The sequence below is a fragment of the Corvus hawaiiensis genome, chromosome 9, assembly GCF_020740725.1.
Source record: "Corvus hawaiiensis isolate bCorHaw1 chromosome 9, bCorHaw1.pri.cur, whole genome shotgun sequence".
Taxonomy (NCBI): Eukaryota; Metazoa; Chordata; class Aves; order Passeriformes; family Corvidae; genus Corvus; species Corvus hawaiiensis.
Genome location: NC_063221.1, coordinates 26,966,012 through 26,990,139, shown reverse-complemented (window position 1 = coordinate 26,990,139; position 24,128 = coordinate 26,966,012). Strand labels below are relative to the sequence as shown.

The 24,128-nt window shown below is 36.1% G+C and overlaps 1 protein-coding gene across 1 annotated transcript in view; it reads left to right on the top strand.

Moving 5' to 3' along the window:
• The window catches only part of FAF1 (Fas associated factor 1), a 151,209-nt gene that overhangs the window by 42,223 nt on the left and 84,858 nt on the right, over nucleotides 1-24,128 (top strand). Inside the window, exon 7 of the mRNA XM_048312320.1 lies at nucleotides 5,880-5,985. Within this exon, the coding sequence (XP_048168277.1) occupies nucleotides 5,880-5,985 (106 nt within the window). The remainder of the gene's footprint in view (nucleotides 1-5,879; nucleotides 5,986-24,128) is intronic.

Sequence of the window (24,128 nt, the reverse complement as noted above, 5' to 3'; positions counted from 1 at the left end):
TACTGTTAGGTCAGTTATTATTCAGATTAGTTTGTTACCCACAATTTTTGAAAGCATCATGCTCACTTCTACTATTAATGGATGTTAAGGAACTTTGCCTCTTGCTCTGTGAGTTCATCTGTTGTTTTTTTCAAATGCCTTCTGTTTTGAACTAGAGATAAATAGTCGTGATTTGAATATCTCCAGAAAGTGATATTTGAAAAGCCTGAGATTCCAGTATGTGATATTTTATCTATATGGCCTTCTTAAAAGGAACAGTCTGGCCTCAGCTCTATAAGCTCCAATTTGTGCCTGTTCTTTATAGTGAGGCAGAACAGCATCTGAAACATCCTTTTCCAACATATTGGAATGAAGACCTTGAAGTTTATTGTGACAGACTGAATGGGCTTAACCCAGAACTGACTTAAAATCAGCATCTAAATGTAATGGCAAAGTGATCCTGCAGTTTAAACAAACAAAACTCTCCTAGGGTATCTTTGTTCATCAGTGGCCTACCTAAAGCTTTTATAGGTAATAGAAACCCAGTGAATTACTACCACATACTAGTAAATTGAGGTGTAAAGATGAAATTTAAATGTCAAATACCACCTGTACAGTTCTACCCTGCTTCCACAATTTCAGCTGTCAAAGCCATACTTATCCGTGCATAATATCCAGAACAATAACCATGTGTTCTGTGAGACCTAATGAAATCTGATTTCTAGTGAATTCCTGCCTCATCCCAGCAGCTGCAGTAAATTAACCTTTTCCTTCCCTGCTTCCCATCATCTCACCTACCTCTGATGCTGCTTCCAGTTCTTCTTGAGTATTTTGTAGCACCTGCATAATACTTTTTCCTTTGTGTAGAGAATCAGCCTGCCCTGTGTCTGTTCTCCAGCTGGCAGTCAGGTAGTATTAAAGCAAAGGAGAAATCATGTCCTGTGGGTACTTCTGAGATCACTGGCCAGAGGTCACCTGGATGAGTTTAAAATGCTGCACTTTAAATGCAGCCTTTTACTGAGGTGGGTGGTAATTTGGGTCTCCTTCCTCCTCCTGTCTGTTGATTTGTACCTGATCTTTGAGACCTTTCTAGCACTATGAGCCCTCCTTAAAACCAGTGACTATGTTCAAAAGTTATCAGATGGGAGCTAAAGTTACCAGGTGGGTGGAGAAAAACATGATTTCCCTTGGAAAGCAATCTTAAAAGGAAAGATGCCAAAGAATGTCCATCATTAAATGTCCATGTGGGGAGATCCCTTGCACCAGCTTTGTCAGATTACATTAATCACTTCCTCAGTGTGCAATTCCTTCCCTTTGTTGCCTTGGATGCTTCTTGAAGGCTGACAATACCCACTTCAGGAAATAGGTTTAGGAGAATGCAAGAGGGAAGCATCAGAAGTGTGGGCACGGGAGTCTGGCCATGGAGCTGGGTCACCTGGATCATCTCTCCTTTCTATCCTGTATGTTCTGGGAGATGCTTTTTATCATTTTTTGTTGCTGTTGTCATTTTAATGGATATAATGTATTTTATATTTGTAATGTTTTTGCTAAATAGCTGAAACTTAATTTATTATATGAATCATTGGAAAGTTGAAAGGCATTAAAACCCCAGGTGCATACCATGGAGATTATTAGAAATAATGCTATTTTGCTAAGTGATTGTTACTTGCTTAACAAGTGTAATCATCTGTGTAGATAAGAAAAAACCCCACAGTCCCCATTTTTCAAGCAGTAGGTCCATATATTGCTGAATGCCTCTGCTTTAGATCATTGCAGAGCAGTGGTGGTGGTGATGTGGTGTCTTGTTGTACGTTATCAACTGTAGCGGAGTGTTAATTAAGAACGATGTAACCTGCAACTCCAATTATTAGTCCTGTCTGTTTAGCTGGACAGGAGCAGTGTCTTGCTTTAGTTACTTTGAAAGCTTCCATAAGAATGGTAAGATTAATGTTTTATTTTCACATCTGTTCATGAGACAGTTTAAAAATCCTGAAGTTTAAAATGCAATAGAATGTAAACAAAAGGGCTTCTGCTCATTTACATGTTAGCCAGATTTGCTAACTGATTGCTGTTTGAACCTAATCTGCCACCTCCTGCTGCATTAGCTACAACAAACATTACATTTACATACTGATTTCTTATTTTGTTTTAATGTAAATAATCTGTAATTACAGTAAATTTGGACTTCTGTTGACATGAGCTTATATAAATCTGTAAGTTTAAAATGGAAATATTAATTACCTTGTGTCATACCTGTTTATATAAAAATCAGAGATTTTGGGGGAAATTTCTGTGTGACTGAGAAAGATATTGGCTAGTGGGAAATACTGAATGTATTTCATAAAAAGTGGAATGAAAAGGAGCATTTACATATCATTGATTAAGGATTTACTTTTGGTATCAAATTTTAAAATATTACTAAAATTTCAAAGAAAAATGCTATTAAAAAGTAAAGTATGGTATAAAAAAATCAAAGCATTAATGCAATCACTTAACAGCAGATAGAATCAATTGTTTTATATGTCTAGGTCTCTTGCTAGAACTGGTCAGAGCAATCACTGTGCTCTGGTCTATTTTCTTTTGTCTGTTCTTGGACTCCTTTTTTGGGTGTAGGCAAATGGAGCATTGGTGCCCAAAAATATAGGTTCCCTTGCCTCCTGTGCAGCATAACGAGTGCAGAATCATTCAGCTGAGGTAAAAAAGTTGTAATGGCAGTATATCAGCTATCAGCAAATGCTTTTGAAAGCTGGGGTTTGCAGTAGGGGAAGAATGGTTCTAGTAAGAGTGGCCTACTTTAGTCCTCTTTCTAGAATTTAGTTTTGTTTTCCCACTAATTAATTCTCAGATTAATTGAATTCTCTTAACACTGGTGGCAACAAAGAAAAAGAAGGAAAAAAAAAGCAAGGAAATATGTCTTGACTTTAATGGGACATAGTTTGACCTGGATGTTTTTCCCTTTTAATGCAGCTATTTTATTTGGAAGATTGTAGCCAACTATACCATTTGTGGGAAAATTAAATAGCTGCAAACAATGAAGCCAAAATTTGAGAGATGTGCATGGTAATCGAAGTCAGTCTTTTCAATATACTTAAGTGGACCTAAAAGGAAATAAAAGTAAGCTTCAGCTTACTGTCACTGAGAAGTTTCCTTTAAATACATTTATCTTGTAAAATTTTTCATTGCCTTAATGGCTGAAATACAATTTTTGGGTGAGATATATTTTGGTACGGGTAATCTGGGGTAATCTGCATCCCCCTTTGCTGAAAGAAGTGATAATGGGAGGGACAGACATCTTTGACTGTGTGTTCACATCACGCCCATCCCACACAGGAGGGTGGGTACCAATGCTGGCATCAGTGACCCATCAGTTGTGCCATCAATTCCTCCTCCCTTTGACTTTCTAGTGGGCACTGTCCACGTCCTACAGCTGTCAGACCATGTGAGATTTTGATGTAGCAGCTCCAAAGACTGGAGCAGTTGACCAGTGCATTCCTGTGTAAGCAGAAGTAATGTTCCTCATTATGTTATTTTTCTGAAGAAAAAGTGAACAATTAACCATGCACTATATTTGCTCACACTTTCAAACCCAGTTTTTCCTCAGTTTTTTTCAGGGTATTTTTTTTTAGCCACCTTAATTTTCAGCCTCTTTTTTCACTCTGTTTGTCGATGAATATGTGCTGAGAATTTGCTTGTTAACAACGTTCAGCTTGTGTTGCTTAGAAATCCCAAAAGTAGAGGTGTCAAAATTGTTAGTTACTTCAAAAATTAAAGCTTTTCATTTTTAGGCACTTAATTTAAATTTGTTTGAAGAGTATTTTTTCCTTTCCAAAATACTTCCTGCTCTCACAAGTGGAAAACTTTTCCTACGAGCGGATGCTTTTTATTAACAAGCTGTATTTTGAGTTGTACTGAAGTGTGGATATCATGCATAACTGGAGATACTGAGGGTTTGATCAGACTGGCCTGTTTCCTTCTATGTTTACATCAATTACAGAATGAAAACATGAGTCATGTTATCAGTTAGCCTCTACAGATTTTCAGACAGAGTCAAAATTAGCTATAACAGAACCTTGTGTGAGTCTGTATGGAATCCAGAGCCATTCACATATGCTGTAATTAATGTTTTCAGAGCAATTAAATATGTCATTTGCCTCCAATATTTGCTGAAAACAAATAAAAAATCAGAATCTGAAAAAGCACAGCAGGATATTTTAGTTGCTACTGAACATTTGCCAATAGAAAATATGGTTGTGGTGATGCGAAACTTATTAACAATCAAATTAGAATTACCTTTGAAAATAGGCATACAACTTTTCAGAACTCTTCTTTTTATTTTTTTCCCCTCTTTTGAAGGACTGTTAAGTATTTAAAAAAATTTTAGGCCTTCTGTAGAAAATTCTGTGAAAGTGCAGAAAACTGCATGTTCCCCATAGATGACTCTGGTTACATTTGTCGTGTCTCTCATGCACATGGTCATACTTAACATTGACAATGAGTTGTAATTATTTTCCATATTGCAAAACCATAAAAGACAAGAAATAGTGCTTCATGATTTTGTTTCATAGTATGTGATTACTGAGATGTCACAGGAACCAAATTAAGTTGCTGAGCAAAGATATTTTTGTAAGGTAAATTTCCCAGAGATGTTCAACCAAATGGTACATCTCTTGCTAAAAGCATCCAGTGAGTATTACAAGTTCCTTCCCATCTGAGCAGCAAAGCAGCAGATCAGTAATTCCAGTAGGAGTTAAAACTAACAAATCAGTTCTCAAATGATTTAGGAATCTTTCTTGTCTTCTTGTATCATAATATACAGCTGTGCTGATCTGCATTTAGAATTTGTCCTGTACTGCTAAGAGGAATGGCATGTTGAAAGTGTCATGGAATAGTGAAGAGGTGAAGGAAAAAACCACAGTCTGTCATTCTTCTAAGTGTATGTGATAAGAAAGAAAAGAATTGAATGGGCCCAATTAAATTTCATATGCCACTGAACAAGTCAAGTCTGTGTAAATATTGTTTAGAAACCCAAGCTATGGTACAACGGTGCTGCAGTTTTGTAGCATGTGTAAGATTGCACACAGCCATAATTGCCATGTCTATAACAGAAGTCCTGCCTTCTACTTTGAAAAGTAGACAGCTGCATGATTTTGTACCTAATTAAGCAAACAGGATGCCTTTTTAACGTCCAGATGTTTTGCTACCTGAAAAATCAGAAAAAAACCCCCAAGTTTGTAACAACATGAAGATATAGTTGGCCTGTTTAAACTGTATCTTAAGATTTTTTAATTTTTTTATTTCTGATGATTAAAACCTCTGTAATGTACATTTAAAATGATGTGAGCAGGACTGACTTTTCTAAATGCTCAATACCCACATGAGAAATTTTGCTGTGGTTACTTTTCCAGTTCTAATTAGCTGGGTTTATGTGCTTTGAATGAAACTAAGCAGGAGAATTTCCATTTGGTTTCTGCCTCAGGTAACCCTAGAGAAGCAAGAGCATGCTCTGCCTTGTTCTACTTGCCATCAGTTCTTAATGTGCATCATAGCTTGATATTTGGTCTGGTCATCAATATGCTGACAAGCCTGTTATTAATGGCATTAGGAGTGCTAAATACACCCGATGTTTGTGAAGATAATGGGACTCTCTCCATTTTGAAAATACTTAACATTAGAAGAGCTTTAAAGGCTGCAGTCACCTTATTAAGGAAGGAGTTCAGGAATGGCCTTTGGTCATTCTCAGCATGCTTCCTTGCATTTAGGAGTGAAAAGAGAGATGATAATGTTGTGCCTGGACTTGTCCATGTAGAGTTTAGGGTACCCTGGGGTTTTTGCATCTAACTGTAAAACAAGCTATAACATGCTTATCCCTGATTTTCCTGTTTTTCTTTCAACCATTTCAGGGCCCTGCAGGAGTCATTAAATCAAAACTTCATGCTGATTGTCACCCATCGAGAAGTCCAGCGGGAGTACAACCTCAACTTCTCAGGAAGCAGTACCATTCAGGAGGTGAGTGCTGTTTCACAGCTGAAGAATAAATGTAGCTCTTTATAGCTAATGCCAGCTCTGTTAAAGGGGGTTTGCATAGTCTTGATGGATATTCCTGTATTTTATTAGTCTTTTTTTTTAATCAACTGGGTCATCAAGATTTGCTGTAATTTGATTAAAGAGTTCAGTCAGAAAAAGGTGTTCTATGAAATTATACAGAAAGGATGTTTCTTTTTGTATTGTAGTAGCAAAATACACAAACAGCATTTATGGAGTTATTCAAATTGCATTTTACTTGAAGCCCCTTGAAACTCCCTCTGTCTTTCCTTCTTTTAACTGGCTCCATCTCCATTTTGTAGGCACCTCAACCATGGCTGGTTGCTCTTGGAGTGCTGTAATTCTTACCGGCCTGGTAGCCAAATGGTTTTGTGTATAATGGATGTTGCTGCCGTTCTGTGGAATGGCCAGCAAGGGGTGATATTGGAGAGAACTTCGGCAGAATTAAGTCCTGAAGGAACAAATATCTCTGATGTGACTCTGGACTCTCTGAATTCAGAACAAGCAGTCTCTTGCATATTTTTAAAACTCCTTTCCAAGCCCAAAGGTTGTTGTCTAGTGCTCCATGGTATATCGAATGCCAGGTGTTGTGGATGTTATTTTCCATATAACTGCTTTCTGGAAACTTGACAAACAACCTAGAAATGTGAATCTTCAGAATTCACATTACAAAATATTAAGATTAAATGTTTGCTTTTCAAATTAAATGTATGTTTGCTATTATTGGTCTGACACTTCTCTCAGTCTTTTAGGGTTGAAAAGATTTTATTGAAGTTTCCCGTGTCACATGCTGACATAGTAGACAGAATTAATTCAAGTTCTGTAATATTAGCTATGGGAGTAGTATCTCATACAGCCATGAAAAATGATCACTAACTGTTTTGATTGTGGATCCTGTTATTCTTAGGAGCTAAATTCTGATTTTTTCCCTGTGTGAAAGCCTGTTTTCTACTTCTTATTTTTAGATCTACTATAGTAAGTTCTGTGTTGCTTTTTGTGGTGATACAAATAAACAAACATACTTGAACCAGTTTGACTTTTGAGGGGCTGAGCTTTGACTGTCTACAATTATAAAGAATTTGAATGTTTATGGAAAGAAGTCATCCAAATATGTGGTTTTAATTTTAAAATGGTGAAAATCTAAAAGAAAACACGTACATAATATATGTCTTTTTGGTTTTTATCAGTGCTATGTCATTTACTTCCTTGCTGTTGGGTCTTACCTGGCTTGAAGGAAGCAGAAAGCTGTGACAGGGTGATCTAGGCTGCCTTTCCATGCACTGAAGTTTTCTTGTTTGTTGGTAATAGCAGGTTACAGCCAACACGTTACCATATGAAGTCAATGTAATTTAAAAGTTAATTACGATTTTCCCCTTAAACAACTGAAATAAAAACCCTACCACCCCGTAACCAGCATGAGCAGAAAACCTTTCTTTGCCTTTCCTCTATCTAAGTATCACACCCAATCGAGTGTATAAAACTGTGAAGACCAATTCAGGGGCTAAAATGAAAAGAGCTCTGCGGCCCTTGTGCAGCTGATGCTGAACAGGTGAACGTGTCTGTCTGTGCAAAGTCTCCTGGAAATCCCTGGGGATTTGGCTGAGGTAAAAGGGTTGGCGAACATTTGTCTAATTATAGAAAACAAGCACTGTTTTGAATGTTAACTCCCTAATGGCTTCTTAATTTAATTTTTTTTTTCTTTTAGCATAGAGTGATCATTGTAACAAACCTAGGCAGTCCTTGTGGTTTGGAGGAATCGGTGGTTATCTTTCCTCATCTCCTTTGTCTCTATCCTCTCCAGGGACTGTTAGATTTTTTTTTTTTCTCTTCACTCTCTTGTTCGCACTTTAACAAATTAATAGTTTACTTTCCTCCTGGTGTATTTTTGTAATGGTGGAGAAGCTCAGTGATGCAGTTGCCAACCACAAGAGGGCAGGAAGGACTATTCAATTATTACCTAAAAATGCTGCTCAGTGTTTTCAAATTAGCTTCTGGTATATTAACAAAAAGGACTATAATGGCCAAGTTATTGTTTGATTTACAGATAATTGGCATATTGCAGGAAGGAGACTTAATTTCACCCTTTTAAATTAAACAGGGAGATTTAAAAAGACATAAAATATTCATTAATGTTCAGTGATTATAAAGCAGTGGCATATATTTATTCTACCTTTATTACTGTTTCGATGGGAAAATACTGCAAATATTTCAGAAATCGACTTGGCCATACTGACAAGTTGAAATGTTTAAGCAGTGTTAATGCAATCTACTCACACGCCATATCCTATGCAGAAAGATTCAAAATGACTACATCAATTATTAAAAGAAATATTTAAGATTCTAGAAATGTTCTACTTCTTGCCACAGTTGGGTGCAACTGTCTCTCAAGGGCTACTGGTTCAGTGTGTTGTTGTTATTAGTACTGCGAATTTTAAGGAATAGGTATTTTTTCCAAGGGTCTCAAAAAACCCCCAAACTCACACCAAAACCTCAACCCCACCACCCTTTCAGAAGGCAGAATCATTTTGCAATGGATTAAATGCAAAATCAAGTGAGCTCACAACTGTGCTTTCCTAAACTACTGCTGCAGCAGTTCTCTGGGTTTTTATTGTTTAGAATACGTGCTTAATAGTAAATGATATTTGGATGAATTGTTTTTTCGAAGAAATCGTGGTGTTTATGGGGAAACCATGTGACAAAAAATTATCTGAGAGAAGCCGGATGCCGTAATGCTCGTGTCTGCTTCCACATTTTCTTGCATATTATTTTAATAGTTGGACTTTGGATGGTACTTGAAAATGCCTTTTTGTTTTTGTTTTTTTTTTTTTAACTTTCTTTATCAAAATATCCAACTCTTTACATATTAAGATCTGATTTCTCATCTTAGAAAATGTAAGTTACATTCAGTTATATTGTTTTGGGATCGTGAACTTATACAGACTCTTTGGAAATGAAATAAAAAATTAAATAGAACTTGTCAAAAATTCTGTATATTCGATTTAAATTTTTTTTTTTTTGAGTTGGGCAGGGGAGTAGTTAACTTGGAAAGTTAATAATAACACGATGGTCTAAATTGCAAATTAATCTGTGTCACAGGTTTCTGACATCTGTTTGTTCTTATAAAATTGCAGTATTAAATTAATTCTGGGCAGATACTGTTCTGGGAAATATCATGGTTACTTTTTTCCATGATCTGCATTTTAAATTGGAAATTGGTAGGTTTCGTGCCAGTTTGGAGACTGTAAATGAATACATTTCCAGTGTATTAGATGGTTAAATAATGACAATTTGACAAATTGAACTCCTAATACAAGACTAAAAGGAGATTTCTGTCTGAAGACCTGACCTTATTCTGCTAAGGTAATTTATAGAGGCTGTCTGCAGTTGGAGATATTTTTTTTAACTTTAGGTTTGAGGAGCTCTGTGCTAAATTATTACAAGGCATTGCCACATTCAAGATAATTTCTATCTATTCTTACCACCTTGTTCTGATTTAGAAATGAACATTTCTACTACTTTTCATTTTTGCAAGTTGTTACATTATTTGACAGAAATGAAGGAAAGCCTTTTTCAGAGGGGGGAATATTTAAATGTGTGTTAAAAGCAAGTTTGTGTTCTGATCCTGCAGCAGACAAACTAATTTGTGAAAAACTTAATGGACTTGAGTTCTTGTCACAATAATGTGCTCTACACTTTTTGTTTTAGTCAGTGACATTAAAAAAAAAATCAAACATTTTTAACAAATGGGATTGCTCCATTAAAAACAAAGACTTTGCATTTGTCTATTTTAGTCTTTTGATACAGACTTTGAAGCCTTTTTGTGATTCCTGTGTGGAGGATTACAAAAATATCCAGTGTACACAAGCTGTGGCTGCTAAAGGATGGATGAGTTAAATATGCAGAACCCTCAGTCCCTCTCACAGTTTGGTGATCTTATTTTGTAACTGCTGGAAATTCCTGTTGAGAATACTATGTAGAGCATGTACTGGGCACTAGAATTCTTGGTAAAACATAAAATCTGTGTAAACAATGCAGAGAAGATGGGTCTTTAAATACTGGCTGCCTCTGCATAGCTGCCTCTGCTCTTTATTCCGTTACTTTAGCCAATCACTTAAGCAGAGGCTGCCTGCTCAGCATGCCTGTCACCTGTGCTAGGTAATATATTTGTTCTCTGTTCCCTACAGACTCACTGGCTAAGGTGGAATATGGAAAGCAATGTATCCAATAGCCCTCCAGGCAGGAGGAGGAACTATTTGTGCTCACAACTGCCTGGGCTGAGATAAACTGTAAATTCTGTGTTGACAGACCCTAATCAAGTCCTTTGTGATGGATTTCTTTAAACTTTTTTCATAAGTGGATGAATGTTAAACAAAATGCAAAATCACCATTACGAACAGGCAGGCAGAAGCCTCATTTAAAAGGCCTAAATAAATGTAATCTATAATATAGGTAAGCAGATGAATTACCTGCAGCAGACAGAAAAATAATCTGGCTGAAGGTCTTGTACCTTTTTCAGATCTGTTTTTTGGTGTCTGAACAAAATATTTTCAAGCCAGTTGTTGGTGAGTGAGATCATTCAGAGTAAACGTCAGACACTGATATGGAGACATGAAACACATATATAAATAATATTTTTTTTTTTCTGTAGCTAAATAATTACAATAAAATACATTTGCCAGAATATGGGACATATATTAATAGTTTCAGAAACAGTTGTTTTATATTTTGACATTTTGTACTTGTTTTAAAATTGTTGAAAACTATTATTGTAATAAAAATCAGTAACTAGCACTTTTTGGTATTTAATAGGAGGTGCACAAACGTTCTATTGTTCAAATAGTCTTAGTATCAGTGAAGCTATTAAAATACATTGCTATACTCATTGTACTCAAGAGCCACATGTTTTTATGAAATTTGAACATTTTGTTTCCTTTTTAAAGAAATCTGTCATGTTAAAATTCTATTCAATTTATAGCAAGGCGTAACAGCAGTATACATAATTTAAACATCACTGTGATAGCTTCAGTGTTCTACAGTGGTGAATGAGGATGTGCCAGCAAGCCAGGCTTTTACTTTTTCAGCAAGGAGGGAAAAATCTATTTTTAAAAAGCTAAATCAACTTCTTGATTTAGTTTTTTGCCTTTGTATTATAGAAAACCACACATTCCTAAAGTAAAATGTATTCACTGAAAGAAATCCTTGGTAAACTTTTTGTAAGTGGTGATGTGTGGAGAATTATATGAAAAGGAAGTTCCTTGGGAAATAAAGAGAAAATACCTTTTAGGTACCTGTTCAACAGCGATGACTTTATTAGGCACTTAAAATATCTTAATACCTGACTGAAGAGATCTGTTTCAAAGATATCCCATTGAAAAAGGTATATAACTACTTTTCTTTTTCTGCAACAGAAACAGCAATAAGAGATAAAGAAAGGGCACTACTTCTCACTTAATTATGAAACTTAATATATTCCTGGCAGAATATGTTTCATAACCTGTAACTTGATTTTGGTGGGTTTGGACGTGCATATCATTAAAGAAACGATCTTCAGTTATTAAAAACTAGTAAACATGGAGATTTTTATATGCAAGAAAAGGCAGAGAGTAAATAATTGCACTGGTGACCAATACTGTAATAATCCTGTTTTACAATATGCACTTGACAGGTTGTAATAGTGCTAATTGAAGAGACTAATTCACACTTGCTTCATTCTATTCAAAGGCAAAATCAGCAGCTTGTTTTGCTTTTGACCAGATGGTCCTGATGAACACCTACTGTGCACTTTAAGTGCTTTACTAGAATTACAAAGGCTGGGGGCTGCATCCGACTCAAAATGATTTGAGAAGAGAAAAAAACCTCACTGCTCAATGGATTTGGTGCAACTAAATTAATTCTAGTGGACCCATTACACATTGAGCCCCCTTTTCAAAGTGCTGAGCCTCCTCGTTTGTTCTGTAGCAATGAGAAAGTGAAAGGCAGATTACTGCAAACAGAAATAAAAAAAAAAGCGCTGTGAAAAGGAGAAAAGAGGCCTTGAAGCCTTTTCATATCATTTGGGTTTTTCAAGTGCGTTATTTTTGGGGAGGGTGGATGTATGAAAAGCCAATTGGAGTTTTTTTTGTTTTAAAGTGCGCTATTTAAGTACTATGAATATAAAAGCAAGAGCAACAGTTGACTGAGTTTACTGTGGTAAAGCTTTGTGTCCAAGGATGAATCAAATTCATTATAGTCAATGCTTTGTATTTTCATATGAATGTAGGGTTAGTTTCACAAGACTGTGTCTGTTTAGGATAATTATAATTTAATATTTTCCTTTCATAAAGTTATCACTGTAGTTTATCTAAAATTTGCTGAAAGCAAGGTTTTTTTCCTTGCATAAATTTAGAAGCACCCAGAGAGTTTCAAACTCCAAAGGAAGCTGTTTGATTTGCAGGGGAAGGTGAGGCAGGTTCCAATAGCACAGATTATTATAACTAATTAAAAGTCACACATCTGTTAACGTTCGGTTTGTCAGCACTCAGTTTAGTGTGTGTGTGTTTATATCTCTTCTTCCTTTCTCTCCTTCTCTGTGTCTGTTCCCCTCCATCCGTAAGTGTAAGTTGGCTTGGAGAGAGACTCTCAAAGGATAAGGATCAATTTATTTGAATTTGAAAATAATGAGGAGTCATTGTTATAATTTTTGTTATGGGTTTGGCTCTGTAAATGCTCAGTCATGTGAGTTGTCCTTATTTTAGAAGTAATCATGTTGAATTGAATGGCTTTGCTCATGTAATTTAAGGATGCTAAGGATTTTGGGGATCAAGACCTAATTTAAAACCCTGAATTTTTAAAAAACTGCAATTAAAACCATCGCTTGCTATTCTGATTTTGAATATTTGCTGTGTTTTACTTTCGGGGTGGAGGATTTTTATGCAAGGCTTCTATCCTAATGCTAGCTATTAAAAAGGTGTTAGCATGAAATGACAAGAAAACCTAAGCAGCTTTATGAACATATTAAACAGCTATGTCCCCAGCTCCTGTGCTGTTTAGAGTGGGGAAGCAGCACTCTGTAGCTAAATAGCACAGTGCTGTTATCTGTGTGAATTATATTTACTTGAATAACAAATGAAAAATTCAAGTTAGCATTTTTTTGCAATTAAAAAAAATTAATTTACAGCTTGTAAATTAAAGTGGTTTAGAACATGGTTTAACCTTTCTATCCTGTGTTAAGTATAATATGATCACTTCTATTATTGCATGATATACACTTATATTAAAAAAACCACATTCATTGAATTGCTGATTTGTTTTCAAACAATGAAATTTGTATTTGTGCAAATTATAGTAGGCACAGTGTTCTCTCATGTTTTCTCATCAAACAACCCAATTATACTTATAAATAGTGAGGTGCTAATGAACTGTTGTTCTGGAAAAGTTGGTGGTTTTTTTTTTTTTTTTTAACTTGGGTAAGAAAGGAAACACTTCACAATTTAGAGTGCTTGCTTGGTGAGAAAATACTTGAAAATATTTTACTTATGTAAATCATGTTGGTGCTATCACTTTTAAATACACAACAGAAACTAATCTAAAATCCCCATCAGTTCACATGTGGAGCATAACTACATTCTTGACATTGTAAATTGCTCACTTAATTGGGAACTGCGGATTTACTTATATTCATTAAGTTACAGAAGTTGTTTCCTAAGAGTTACTATTTCAGCTTGAAGTTTATCACTGCAATCACTAAATAGAAAGAAGTAATTTTTTGGATAATTGTGGCGATAAGGATTTTTAAAGTGGCTGTGGAGTTACAACACCAAAATGGTCAACAGAATCTTGAAGCAGCAGTGCAATGATAGTGCTGCACTATGTTGCTTTGTAATTACTATGCAGAGAAAACACTCAGTTGCTGTTCCAACTGTGAATTAATAATGTTTGTCCCATCCATAACATCTTAGTGTTGCAGGCACCATCTCTGTAGTAAACCTGTTTCTTAGGGTTTTTCAGTTATGTTCCTATATCTATGTAAAACGTGAACTTGAAAAGTTATCCTTTTGTTTTTGTACCAGGAATTGTGGGCATAAATTGGAGAGCCTTGCACTCACTTAAAGGATAAAATGGCCTCATAATCACCCGCAAGAAATCCCTGTTACTGTTTTTAAAAAGGGTTATAGCAGCTCTCGGCAAATATTTGCAATAAGTGGCAAAATTTATGCCTTGCTTTGTGGTAGTTGCGTGACCAGACAGTGGGGCATAGGATTGTTTTAAGGTTTTTACAGCTGCAGGGAAAAAGCATCTGTTCCTAGAAAAGCCTTCATTGTTTAATTTTGACACTGACTTTCCATGCTGCTTGTACCAGTCTCTGGATTAGGTGCCACTAAGATAAATTTGTTTTAAGTTGCTCCCAAATGCAGCTGTCACTATACACAGCCTGTAGCTTAGGCAAAAGGAGCCATAATCAAAACAAGCATTTTTGTACAAGGTCATTTGTTAGACTGAGAAAGCTCAGAGCAGGAATTTTGACAATATTGTATCATATGAGTAGCTTGGCTATTAGCTTTTGTGTTTGTTTAGTAATTCTGGTGATCACTGATGTGTATGACTGTCTCAGAAATAATGAAAGAAGGGGATTTTTTTAAACTGCACTGCTTTTCTTTACATATCCTTTATATTAAATTTATTTTGATTGAGCAGTTTCTGTGGTATTCAGTTACATACATCCCATGTATGTTTATTTGTATCTCTGTATCTCTACAGTGAAATGGAATGATTTACAAAAAGCAGGGAAAATTGACATTTTTGAAAGGGCTTCCATTTCTTTCCTTCAAAGTTTCCAGTGAATTAAAAATGAAAGAGCACTTCATTTTTTGTATCCCAGAGTTGTGTTAATTTCTACCCAGCTGGTCTCAACTGATTGATACAAAGCCAAATTTGTGACTGCCTGCATTACAAAGTCTGTAATTTGCTAATGAATTATGATAATAATCTTTCATCACACATGAAAGATTTAGACAAACAATTTACTAACTATATAGTTTGATCACAATTTTTGGGTTTGTACCAAGCCTCAAATCTACTTTTATTTTTCCCTGCCTAGATTAGCAGACCAAATGGAACTTACCTTGTTTTGAAAGCAGTGATGCTGGAAGTTAGACAGGGATGATGGTGGACAGCGGATACAAACTTGTAGTGTAAATACCCAATTTAATGTATAGACAAATCAAACCACCCAGTTTCCAGATAGAGGAGCATCACAGTAGGCATGGCACAGGAGGTTATTTGAGGCTGCATGCACTGTTGTGGGAACACAGAAATAAATAAGAATAGGGTACAGATGTTTCTCAAGTTCGACCTCCTCTGGGTATGGTGGAGGCAAGCTAATTAAAACACAGCTAGACAAAGCCATAGGGGCAAACTAGGCTTAAAAAGAAAGGAAAGGAAAACCAAATCTTCCAGAAAAGGAGCAGCTGCCACAAGATCTTTCAACTTGAGTGAAGTTTGTGGTTACCTGCATGTCAGATCAGCAAAGCGTTGATCTTGAACACTCTAAAGGCCCTCTGAGGTCAATGTTCACAGAAGGACATGAACATACCATAAGTGTATTCCTGTATGAAATCTGCCTCTTTTTGGTCAGATCATCCACCTTCTGACAAAAGATTAATTCCCAGTTCTGTAGAACTTGCTCCTGTACACAGGAAGAAGGAGAGGAGCTCTGTGTTCAGTGCACTCTTCTGTTTTGCAAGATTGACAGAGCTTAGAAAAAAAGGAAAAATCTGTTGATCATTTTTCTGTTTCTCTTGAGTTCAGGTTTAAGTAGGCAACATTTTTATGTCCACCTTAGGAGAGCAACCAACCTGACAAAGAGCTCCACAAGACCTAGCACATATGTCCCGTTTTTCCATTGTTATGTGGATGAAACTGTTGACTTTGGTGGAACAAAATGACATTGAGCTTCCTGTTGCTACTATGATATAAAGTATTGTTTGACTGGTAAAAAGATTTTTAAAATAAAGAAAAGGGAGGAAAGGTAAGAAAGTAGGACAACCAGCAATATCAAGAAAATGCCATCCAGAGCAGGGCCTGGTTATGTGACTCTGTAAAAAGATTAGGAGAAGAGCTTTGGGGTGGGTGCTGCCAGGAAAGGGGGTTGCACTATGACCGAAGACTTTTTGTTGTTGCTTTATTATGTTTTTTGTTCTTATCACATTTAGGGAACTAGAACTTTATGAATAGTCAGGAGTGTGCTCGTGAATCACTTCTTACTGTGTCTGATTAAAAAGAAAGAGTCTTTAAAAAATGTGAAAGAGGATTGCAAAGAACAAGGATTTTTTTTACTATTTTTCTGCAATTTCTATGTAAGGAAGAGAGATCTCCTTCCTACAAATATGTACTAATGAAATAGCAGTAAGCCTGTCTGCTATCACATGGCAGAGCTGTACATACCTTACTCCAACCCCAACAACTCAAGGACTGACTTAATTTCAGTTATTTTGTTCACAGCATCAGGGCAAAATATAACACCCCAAATATCTCTGCAGTTTCTTTCAAGAGAAACAGAAAGGTTTTGTACTGGTCTTATTTCACTCATTTCTGGTGACAAGCTACCTTTTACTGATCTCAGCAACTTTAACTCTTACTTAAGAAATATTGTGAGCTGTTTGTGTCCTGTTAGTAATTTTTCTGTAAGCTGAATTTCAGTTCAACATCTTCCCTCTGTGTCTTACATAAACTTCTGTTTGTACTTACTCAAAAAGTTCCTCTTTTAAGGCAAGAAGGACTTACTCCTGAATAATTCAAAAGTGGGGAGTGTAAGAAGTGCTTGGATTAATCTGGGGAGGGTTTTGTGTGTTGACGATTTCACCTATAACTAACAGTCTCTTTTACCCACTCTGCTTAAAAGGTCTTGGCTCTTTTTTATTCTTTACATTGACCTTGGGCTGGCAGAGAAAAGACCAGACTGCAGCTGAGAGCTCTGACCACAGGGCAGCCTAGGCCAGGACTAAGGCAAACAAAATGGAGAAGCTCTGACATTCACAAAAGCAGCAACAGAAGAGTGGAAGAGTACACTTTTAATGTAGTACAAAGCAATAAGTGAAACTTCTCACCCTGATACAGAAGGTAAACTGCCAAGTCAGGCAGGTCCACGTTCATTTTTCAAGGATGGCTCTTACAAGGCCAGTGGAAAATATGTAAATTCTCTAGATCATTCTGTGAGGTTTGAGGTGAGCTGAAAGTTTCTTTTTTGATGAACTAAGAGTAATAGACTGAGATGAAATTTGAATTGCTATGGAGATGCCCTTACTTTTCCTCCTAAAATCTTCCCACAGACCAAGTTGTAGTTCACAGCTGTGGCTGCATTAGCACAGAGGACAGTGCAGTAAGAGAAAACCAGTTGATGGGAAAGATCTCTGCTATTTATCTTTTCTGGCATTTTAACAGTGACCATTTCTAGCTGGTCCTGTGGATTGAGTGTTTCTTATTAATTGAAATTTCAAAATTGTGCATCTTCTCTTTTACTTTGGTCTTAATGGTAATTGGTTTGCCTGCTCAGACTGTTTCGTCCTCCAAGCTGAAGTGTGCAGTAAGTTGGACAGGCTGGAGGCTTAAGATCAGGAGTGTTTGTTTGAAGTAAAACACCAATGCAATTCCATTTTACAAGAGCTGGATCTGTATCAGTCCCATGGTGCAAATCAGTATTTTCAAATCTTGCAGCATTGGGAAACCTCCATTGTAGCAGAAACAGTGTCATTTAAAAAAGAATTTTGTAAACAGAGGAGGTAGAATTCTTCTTGAAAAGGAACAAATAAATGAAAGATTTAGTGAAAAGTGCATGTGCTGGGTGTTTTCAACTCACTGCAGAGCAGCCATTCAAAGAATCACCATGAGCAGTAAGACAAGCCTTTTAAATACCAAAAAACCCAGTTTTTCCCTTAGAGAACTACATTAGCATTGTGTTTTGTTAATTCTTTTTTCTTAAGATCAGTTTGAAGTGAGGAACAATAAAACTTGGAAATTAAATGTTTATTCTGCAGCCTAAGTGCAAACTGTTTGAAGTAGGGGATAATTTTAGCATAGTCCGAAATAAGCATCTGTTGTCTCAAGACATTGGTATCAGATGAGAACTGAAAATCCAATTTCAGTTCTCATTTTGTGTCTTTTGCCTTATATCAGTTTGTAGGTGAGATCTAGGATCATTCAGATATGACTTACAAAATCTGACAGTCACCCAACTATTTTTAACTCTGTAGGTCCTTTTGCTTGTTTAGTAAACAGTGTCATGTTCTGTTTTTTTCATTTTCTTTTTAAGGTTTATTTCTCCTTCTGCTTCTTTTATTTTTTTGGTAGTCCACATACATGTTGTACTGATTTCTCATTTCTGCTTTTCATCTTCTGTTTTATTGACTTTTGCAGGTTTTGATGAAAACCATTTTAAGAATGTCTTCATTGCTGCTTGTTTAAATGAAATAGCAATATCTGGCCTAACTTTCTAAATACTATTTTCTCCTTACAATACAGTACCAAAAAAAAAATACTATAAGTCAGAAACTTTTAAAGTATTGTAGTATTGTTGTTTTTACACTTTTTTTTTTCAGAGTGCTTGTGTGTTGAATTATACTTGAAAACTGTTCTCGTGTGTCAGTATAATGCATGTTAGTATTTCAGAGACTGAATTTTCACTGATTATTATATGAATAGCAAATGGAAATTCTTTCTATCAACTAAATTTTTATTGCTGGTGTTAATTGTTATCGTTAAAAAATATTACACATTCCTAGGATTTAGAAAGGAATTATTTTTGCATTTTTGATGTCATTTTGTTGGTGTATATTTTATACACTGAATTTGCTTAGCTATGAGTATCCTTGTGGTTCAGAGGAGAATCTGTTAGTATGGATCTGTCAAATAGTTGTTTTATTAATTTATTCTCAAGGAAAAACCAGAATAGATGAATATGTAAATGAGCAGCTTTTGATGCTATAACTTGTCAAATAACCATTGATGCAGTATAGCTGAGCAAACTGTTTCAGTGTGTGCATATACAGTAGGTATTTCTCTCCAAATTAATATTTGCATTTGAAATATGAGTGTAGTGCAAATACATGAGAAGTATATAACAATTAATAATATTTTGTGCTTGATGTTTACATATTATGTGCTCTATATTTTAATTCTGAATGTTATCTGCTTCTTTAATAATTTTGAATTAGTCTTCCAAATATATTGATTTAAAGGGATTTATTACTTAATTATTAAGGTTTGATAGGCATTTATATCCTTGAACCTGGCTGGATTTGGTCAGTAGTTAGTTGGCATTTCTTGAGGTTGCCATTTTGATTCGATGACCTTCCACAGTCTTCATTGATTTCATGTAGCAAATTGTTACCTTTGTTATATTAATGAGTAAAAAAAGCTGGCGTGTTCTTCAAGGTTTTATTGTCCCCTCAGGGATTTCTTTCCATGATGACTTTCTTCTTCAACCAAAAGAACTTTGGATCCATCCTTTGACTTTGGATGGTTCCATAGACAAAAAAAAAAAAAAAAAGCTTCTCAGACTTTTTAAAAGCTCTTTCTCAATTCCTTGCATTCTTTTGTTCTTCATTTGTGAATCGTTGCCAGCTTACTGTAATGCAGTTGGAATAAGATGAAAAAAGGTCAGTTTTGCACTCTCTTCTTTGACTGCTTGGCAATTTAAGTGTAATATTAGGAATTGCGAGAAAGTAATACATTGATACATTAGAAATTACTAGAAAGTTTAGTGTTCATATCATAAATAGAAACATGCTTATACTATTATTTTCTGTAACCATGCTGTCCATGTTCTTCCACTGTTAAAATTATGACTTGTTGGGGTTTTCTTTTTAGTTCTTTTTCCAGTGTAGCAATAAATGTCACTGTTATAGAAAAGGTGTAAAAATACTCTACCATATGAGGTTCATGGTATTTTGGAGGAGTACAGTGTTGCAGCAGTGGTTCTGTGCTCTCAGGGAGTGGAGTGAGGGATTTGGAGCAGTGTTCATGCAAAACAAACGCTGTATTTGCAAAATGCACCTTTTTTGGTAATTTTATAAAAAATGAAGACCTTGTAGCATTGTAATTTGAAGGCCAATTCTGCCTCAGAAATAGGATATAGTTCCCACAAAACTGTTGTTGTTCTCTGGAATTCGTGTCCTGCCACCCTCCTTGTAGATGTGTTCCCAGAGCTTGAGGGTAGGAGAGGGAGGAGGAGAGGATGAGCCGTTCTCAGCAACCCTTTGCTCTTAGACTTCTGTTTTGTATCCTAGCTGGGAGTCAATGTCATTTTACAGCTGTATTTACCTCCCTGTCATCCTGCTCCTCTCTTCCTCCCCTCATGCTGCTTTGAAGGCAGCCCCTGGGGTCAGTGCCAGCCTGGCTTTTGCAGGAGCTGAGCCACTGCTCAGGGAAGGAGCCTGGGAAGCAGTGCAGAAGCAGGAGCCAGGCAAACCTGTCAATGGCTTTTTTTTCCCCCTCTCTGAGTGTTAATTGTGGTCACAAGAGTTAAGTGTTGCTGTAAAATTAACATCTTGGTATTATGTATTTATTTTCCACCATGTAGCTTCAATGTCAAGTTTACCCAGCAGACAAGTCAAAACAAGATCATTTTTTTCTAACTGCTGCTACAGCAAGTCTCAGCCTGGGATCTCAGAAAATCACAGTGTTCCTTCTAGTTAGCAGCTAATAGGAAACAATAAAGATTTAGGGTTCAGAATTTAATTGGCACTGATGCTGATGCAGGAAGAACAAACCACACATGGTTTACTCTTCTGAGGCTTTATTGATTCTTTTTTAAAAGGAAAGCTCTGATGAAAGTAAAAAGAGGCATTTAATTTGCAAGTATTTCTACACAGTTTTTATTCTGAAATGGGCTTTTCTATCCTTCTCTATCCCTGCATGGTAAAAATGCCTTAAGATCTTCTGAATCAGAGACACATACTGAAGAACAAAAGTGTAAGCTTGTAATTTCTACTGTTCATCTTGTTCATTTGAATGGTATTGCTGCTTTCTTACAGGTTAATTTTACATCTTTCCCAAGGCTAATTAATGTCCCATGTGCATTCATAAACATTTTTAAGATAATATGACATTAGCATATCCTCAAAATCTCCATCCCAGATTCTAGTCTTTTAGTGACCTATTTTCAAGGATTGGATCTGGAATATCAATCTCAAAGAGGTGGTGATATGAACAGGAGCTTCCTGTTTTTCTGACATTGCCTGTGTACCAAAATCTAGAAACAGGATCTTTTTTCATCACTTACACAACTGAACTTTTGAATTTCAGTGAGTAACTGAGGATTTTTTTTCAGGCATAGGTTGATTCCAAGCTTTGAGAGTCTCCAACAAGGTCAAATATGTGTGGCAGAACTAACTGCAGATGTCTTTGAATGACTTCCTGCTCCAACAGCTTCCTTGCAGATCATGATAGAGTCCTTGGGTTATCATCACTGGCAAAGCCACCATAGGTGCACTTATATTTAGTAGTTGGTATCTCAGTCTCTCTCAATCCCTGCTTTCCAAAATGTTTTGAAAATTTTGGAAAGGAGTGACTTACTTCCCTTCCAATCTCATCTCTCCATTTTCTCCATAGCTTTGGTGACAGATTACAGACAATTCTCCTGATCTGGAATTACAATTTAAAATGGCTTTCATTGTGACATCATGACCAGCAGCTCTTAGCTTTTTGTTGGCTTTCTGCCATCCCTGCCGTGTGTTTTCCTGTTGCTGTTCAGGAATTCGTTTTCATAAGACATCTGCAGGCAGACCTTTTCTGGGTCTTCCAATCCACTGGACTTTAGTAATGGCCTCTTATTTCAAGGGAAGAGGATTTTACAGAAACTATTTGAAACATCCAAAATAAATACAAGATGATGATACTTACCTTTAAAACAGTGTCCAAAAGCCTTTGTTTTTGCATTCATGTGGAGGGTTTTTATATTACTGAGATGGTTTTGCTGCTTGAGGAGATCATTCTGTGCCAGATTCCTGTCTGTGTACATCGTAATTCAACTTTTTTGGTTCTTATTGAGTCAGGACTGCTATTCATGCATGTGTTACTTCAAAACACAAGGCTGCAGCATAAATTTGCCAGATTTATTGTCATCAGTCATGCCTTCCATGTGACTGGATAGATATATAGCTTTCTGACCCTCTTCTGATGGTTGGTGGGTAAGTGAAAGCTCACTGGCCCAGGCAGGATCACAAGCTCTTTATGAAATTTTTTTCAGCTGCTGTTGATAGTGAGTGTGCTTAAGCCTCACATACTCCAGTGTCATGGTTGTGATGATTCTTTAATAAGTGATCAGACACCTGACTTCTCTCAGAAAGCATTTGGCCTGTCAGAAAAGGCTCAGTCCCATCTTATGCATCTCTGTGAGTGTTCAAGGGTTCTGTGTCCCATTGATTTGGAACATTTCTGAAGAGAGACGTGGGAGGATATCCTGAAAACTGTCCAGGCTGTGGTTATTCAAGGCTGATCTTTTAGTTCCAGATACAACAAAAAAAGATGCTAATAAATCTATTCTAGTCCTCAAGTCTCTTTAGCCTGCCTGTTGTATACATTGATCTGTTGGATGTGCCTCTAATTAATTTTCTTCCAAATATTATTGTGTAGATCATGAAAGAAGTGATTATGATTTTACTGTCCTGTTTAAAACAATTTTAGGTCCAGGGCATACTCTCTGTGTAGTTGAATGACCGGTGAAATCTCTCAGTTCTTTCTTCAAGTTTCCAGCTTGTTATTGCTGAACTGTAACAGATTTGTCTTCCCCATCTCAAATCCATGGCCCCCGTGATGAATGTGGATACTTTCAGGGTTAGAGGATACCTGCTCATCTCCATTAGGGGATGTTCATCCTAATAGGGAGAAGTAGTCCTGGAAACTCAACGAGATATACCTGAATGACCTGATTTTTGGTAGAAGTCTAGATCCTCGTCTCTTGTGGAAACTTACTTCCAAGGTATCTTGGATTGTTGTCTGGATATTAGTGCAGGACTCTCAGATATCACTTAGTTACCAAATAAATCTGTCCTCTCACCCTGTTACCCATTAGTAGAAACAAGGACATTTGCTGGTTCAAGCAGCACTTCCCTGGTGCTGATAAATAACTGTCCTTCCTGGTCTGCTTCCTTTGTCATTGTTGCAGTGACACAAAAAAATATCTTGGAGTATGTGAAAAATAAAGACTTGGTGTAACTCTCTTGTTGCTATAACAGAATAATAAAAAGACTGTGGGAGCAATTCATTACTCTTTTCCTTTCAAGCACTTAAAAGAAAAACAGAGCTGAAAATATTTCTTTGAGAGATACTGAAATACCTCATTAGTTCTTTCTTTTTATTGGCTATTGAGGTGACAATTCTGTAACAGGAATGAACGTGAGGATGAATTTTGCTTTGATTTACAGAAATGTGTTAATTTGAGCTGAATAGATTTTTTCAGATCTTAATATTTGTTATCTGTGGATCTTGTTTTGTAATACATAGTTTCTAGTTTTATTTTAGATAAAGGAATTCTAATGGAGACTATGTTAATTCTGTGCAGTATTGGAGGTGTTTTGGGAGAAATGATTAGCTAAGATTCACTAATCTGTAATTTAAGTAATTTTTTTTCATTAAATGGAATAGTGTTCACTGCTTATTTAATAGTTATAGAATTGCGTGTCAAGCTAAGACTGAAAAGTGCAGAAAAAATAATATGTATGTTTAATTAATTAAGTTAACCTTTATTCAAGACTTTCCATTTCAGTGAGATGACAAGTTTGCACAATAGAATAGTGAAAATGGTCAGAATAGCTTTATATTAGCTCATTTTCTGAAGTGATCATTAAGTTTTTCTGTTGTTGTTCTGCAGCAAATGGATGGTGAGCTTTGTATAGACTGGAATTTACAGAAGAGGTAACTCCTGTAGTGTTTTGGTCAAACACGAATGAAATTGCAGTTAGTTGTATGTTCAAGAAATACTGACTCCTCCATCATGAAACAGCTTTGTGTGTTTCTGGGTCACTCAAACCAGACTATTCATGAAAGTGACCACTGTTGAAGATACAGTGAATAAGCTCATTGCTTTGAGAGAGACAGCTGTGCACTCCTTTAATGGAACAAGATAATGTAGT